The following is a 5,059-nucleotide window of genomic DNA, read 5'->3' as shown; positions in this document are numbered from 1 at the left end:
ATCAGCTTGTTTAGGTTCTCCTGTGGGTTCATGATATGGTGTGTGTTTATATGAAATATGGAAAAACTAACTTCTTGGTTCTTTGTACTTAGCATAAAAGGCCTATCAATGGAGATGCACCGGGCTGAAAATTTTTAACTCATAATACCACAATCCCCTCTCTATCCCCTCTGATTCTGAACATTGCACATCACCTTTTAGGATAAGAAAAAAAATTGCCATCAGAGATAGAGCAGCCATATTTCATATTTTTATGAAAAATTCATATTTATTTTAATTTCAGGACTTTACAGTGTAATTTTTCTTTCCATAAGTTTTTTTTTCATTTTTAATGAGGATCTGAAGGACAGTTTTTTCTTTGTTGTTGTTTGTTTGGTTTTTTTTTTTTTTCACTGTATCTGAGCCAGTTGAAGGTGCAGTTTAATTTTCATAGATGAAAGATAAAGTATTTACTTACACGGAAAAGAGCTGAGACAGTCTGGAAGGAAGACCCTTTCTTCTTGCCACCCTTCTTGCCACCACCACCACTAGCCTCTGATAAAGTGAAGATAATGAAATATTTATGGCTTTGGGGTCCATTCATAATTCTATAATTTGCAGAACCACTGTGCACCAAAAGTAATTTCAGAGAACTGACCTGCCTCTCCACCAGCAGAGGCAAAAAGTAATGCCAGTGTCTTCACAGATGATTTCTGATACAGCCCAATGACAGTTTCATTTAGGGGATCCTTGTTCTTCTCAAGCCATCCAGTGATGTTGTAGTCCACTGTGCCAGCGTAGTGCACCAGGGAGAAGTGGGCCTCAGCCTTACCTTTTCCAGGCTTGGGCTTCTGAAAGTTGTTGGACTTGCCCAGATGCTGGTCATAGAGTTTGTTCTTGAAGGAGGTGTCTGTTGCCTTGGGGAACATGCATTCCTCTTCCAGGATGGAAAAGATGCCCATGGGCTGGGAGAAGTAGTAAAAAGTAAAAGTGATAAAATACAGGTCTGCCTTCAGAAGGAGTCTACAATTAGGCACAGAAAACTAAGAAATAAATAAAAGTCTTTGATTAAAAATGTTTCAAATCTTTGCTAAGTTTTGCACATGCAGTTCTAGAAAAAAATATGAATGTGTCTCGAACTAATGTGTTTCAGAACTGATACTGTCACAATAACCACACAGTTTTCTAAATAATTTGAAAACTCTGATAATGAAAAGATTTTTAAAAATTAATTCTTTCCCAAAGTAAATTTGTGTAGATGAAGGTGTCTTACTAAAACTGACATTTTTTTCAACTATCAACAGATCTTCCATCTACTTCCTGAAATCTTATATTTTATGAGATATCTCTGTGTTTTCATTCTTACAGAAGAGGAAGGTACACACAACAGTGTTAGCTCATAGTAAAGGTTTTATTCATGTTTGTTCATCCAATATATATTTTTTATACATATATGATTTTACTTAGAAATTGTGTTTCAGAAATCACACTTGATAATGAAATCATAGTCATAATACTGAAAATTGTGTCTGTGTTTTTAAAAAGAGATCTTTCATCTTTGTTGATTAGAAAACACACTGACAGAGCATCCTTGCCATCATAATGCATCATTTGCCAAACAAGCAAAATTACAGTTAATCTTTGAAAATGCATAATAATGTAGTTAGTGGAGAACCTAAGGGTAATTCATTTGCAGCCTAATCACAAAGGACCTTAGAAATTACTTTCTGAATAAATACAATGTTTGAAATTAAAGGGTACTTTTTGAATAGAAGTAAGATGGAAATAAAGGGGTAATAATAGGCAGGTTTGTGAAGCATAAGGGCAAGAAAAAATAAGGCTGAAGAAAAGTTCTAGAATTCTGGACAAATTAAAAATAACAAAATCTTAAATATAATCAACATACCTTTTCAATGAGCTCAATGCAGGCAGCCAGGTCCATCCCAAAGTCAATGAATGTCCATTCAATTCCTTCCTTCTTGTACTCCTCCTGCTCCAGCACGAACATGTGGTGGTTGAAGAACTGTTGCAGTTTCTCATTGGTGAAGTTGATGCACAGCTGCTCCAGGCTGTTGAACTGCTCAGTGCAAAGACAAGATTTATTGACTCATTCTCAGGATGAAGAGCTGCCTTTATAGCTTTCTCCTGTGCACTCACAATCCCATGAAGGGTTGCCTAGTTAACACAAAGATTTTTTTTAATGTTGAAACATCCCATTAATTATTTTTAAATAGTTTGAGGGTTTTTTTTGCTCTTTGCTGCCTGAATGATATTTACATGTATAATTTATTTTTAAATCAAATTCCCAAATTATTTGGTAGTCATCCCTATCAAGGCACAATTCACATCACTCTTTTCTCTCATTTTATGTAAATTTTCCCATTGCCCTTACAAAAATATTAGACATCGTTAGTGTTTGCTGGTCCTGGCTCAGACACAGGTACCTTCTCCAAATTTCTGCAGAACTTCTCTGTCTCTACTAAAGGCATCCAATGCATTCTTCCTGTTGAAATCAACCTTCAGCTTTTCAGAAGCAAAGGATATATATTGCTCTTTTCCAAAACATTGGTAAAATTATGTGTGGGACTTGTCTACCTTTCTCTTTCTATACTCCGTGGTATTATATATTCAGTACTTGTGTGCTACATTTCTGGTTTTTAATACTAAGCTCACATTATTGAAAAGCTACAATATAGTACTTAAGGACAGGTTTTAGGGTAGACTTGCAGTGCTGGGTTGAGTTGGACTCAATGATTTTAAAGGCCTTTTCCAGCCAAAACAATACTATGATTCTATGATTCTATGATTTGTGCTAATTATGTAAAAACCAGCTGTCTCTTTTTCTGCATCACATAAAGCTATTTCATGCAGATCCATTGAGGCTCATGTATCGTGCTGGAGAAAAAGTAATGACATACACAAGGTTGTAAAGCATTTCTATAAAATAAAAAATAAATAAATACACACAAAACTCGATTTGAAATTGCAAGTGAATGGAATGTTTTCCAAATAACCCACCATATTTCTCCAGTTTCTCTTAAGCCCTAATTGCCTTTTCAAGATTTTACTATGATTTCTGTGGTACTTGCATCAAAGATCTCAAAGCCAGCAATGTCCAGGACACCAATGAAGTACTGTCTGGGCTGCTTGGTATCCAGCTGTTGGTTGATACGAACAACCATCCACAGGAACATCTTCTCATAGACAGCCTTTGCGAGGGCACCTACTGAATTGTTCACCTAAAATAAAGAAGAATGAAGTAGAAGGAAAAGAGTACCCAGAGCAAGAGAGAAAACCAATACAGAAGTTCCCAGTCACCAGTTGGCTGTTACCTGCTGCACGGTTTGACCCTTAGTTACGTATTCATTCCCAACTTTGACTCGGGGGTAGCAGAGGGCCTTGAGCAGGTCTGCTGAGTTGAGACCCATCAAATAAGCAGCCTTGTCAGCAACTGCACACAAGGGAGACAGTTACAGAGGAGAAGTGACCATTGAAAGTGGATGTACTCTAAGATAAGGCTGTAGGTTTCAGCACTGCAATCTTGTGACAGCTTAAAGTGAAATTTAGAGGCATTAATATTAAGGAAGCTGAGATTTATATCTTTATGAAAATAAATTGGAGCAAGATACCTGAATGCCAACTGAGAGCTATGTTATTCTTTCTATTACTGGGAGTTCTAGATTTTGTTAATACCTTCCGTTCCATCTGGCTCTGCCTGCTCCTCTCGTTGTTTCTGCTTAAACTTCAGGTTGCCATAGGGCATGACAGCCCCTGTCAGCTTGTAAATAGCTGTTTTCTCGTCAGAAGTGAAGCCCAGGATGTCAATGGCACTCTGGCGACAGAATCAGTGAAATGAACCTCTGGGCCAATAAATGGAATATTCACAATACCAATAAACTATTACTTACATCTGTAGCCATCAGCTCCTCCTGGTCATTAATGCTGGCAACGGTGATCTCACCTTGACTCACAAATGAGTAGTCATATGGGTTGGTGGTAATGAGAAGCATGTCTGAAAGTAAGTAGATGGGACATGCAGGCAAGTCGAGCAAGTAAAAGTGTGAGATGATGTTCAGCAATCTTCCTCCAGCTTAGTCATTCTCCTTACCTATGAGCTCTGGTTTCTTGTTGGACATGATCTGATAAAATATGTGGTAGCTTCTTTCTGCCTTGAGCTGGAAAGTGACTCTGGACTTCTCCAGCAGATCTGGCAAGGACGGTAGGACAGGGTTAAGCCTCAGAAAGTATACTGAGGTGGAAAGGGAGGAAGAAATATCACCAGGACAGAAGGTTTCTTACATGTTTCAATGTCAGCAGAAGCCAGTTTTCCTGTGGCTCCAAAGTGGATTCGAATGAATTTTCCCTATAGAGAGGAAAGAAAAAAGGTATTTTGAACTAACATGCTGACACTAAGACTTTAAGTATGTAACTTTGCATTCTCCACAGAGGACAGTATTTGAACCTAGATCTTGTTTTGATTTTCTTTTTAGTTTTCTTAAAAAAAAACACCACCAGGCCAAAAAAATATTCAGGAAACTCTCTATACTGGCAGTACTAATCTGAGCTGAGTTATCATTTAGTGGAGAACCTTGAATGCACAGGTATGACATTTTATTAGGTCATTTATGTCTCAGTACAAACAGATGGAACCAGGAAAAGACAAGATACAGTAGCTGTGAAGGTAGAAAAACAGAAGGCAGTTGTTATTTTTCTGAGCTGTGGGATAGGGGCAATACACCCCCAACACAGAACTTTAGTCTGAGACTGTATTAGTATTGTGATTTCTCAAGGACATTCAAAGCTTATCTAATAAAGTTTATGAATAGCTTTTTACATTGAAATGAACAAAAGGACATGTCATAGAGTAGTTTGGTTTCTGATAGGATGTCTTGAAGACATCTTTGTCCCTATCTCTTCACAGACAAATTGTATCCAAGTGTGAGAAGTTGGATTGACAGACTTGACTAGTTCTGTGTCTCAAAACCCAAGGACTCATAGTTTTGCTAGTTTGATGCAGGCAGTTACCATCCTGTCTGCTTGTCTTTTCTGCCCCTCTTCTCCTCCTCCCCTCTCCCCACCC

The 5,059-nt window shown here is 37.8% G+C and overlaps 1 protein-coding gene across 1 annotated transcript; it reads right to left on the bottom strand.

Annotated features, from left to right (window-relative positions):
- Positions 1-6: 6 nt before the first annotated feature.
- Positions 7-4,342, bottom strand: LOC104504367 (myosin-3-like; the record flags this gene model as incomplete). Its single annotated transcript, XM_010160179.1, has 10 exons — positions 7-20; positions 458-534; positions 638-944; positions 1,886-2,056; positions 3,069-3,218; positions 3,312-3,430; positions 3,673-3,811; positions 3,888-3,991; positions 4,088-4,186; positions 4,279-4,342. Coding segments are annotated over 10 exons (1,244 nt in total), but the record flags the coding sequence as incomplete, so codon positions are not given.
- Between the last annotated feature and the right edge of the window lie 717 nt (positions 4,343-5,059).

The sequence above is a fragment of the Eurypyga helias genome, unplaced genomic scaffold (genome assembly GCF_000690775.1).
Source record: "Eurypyga helias isolate BGI_N326 unplaced genomic scaffold, ASM69077v1 scaffold8951, whole genome shotgun sequence".
In the NCBI taxonomy this organism is placed as follows: Eukaryota; Metazoa; Chordata; class Aves; order Eurypygiformes; family Eurypygidae; genus Eurypyga; species Eurypyga helias.
This window is presented reverse-complemented; position numbering and strand designations above follow the sequence as displayed.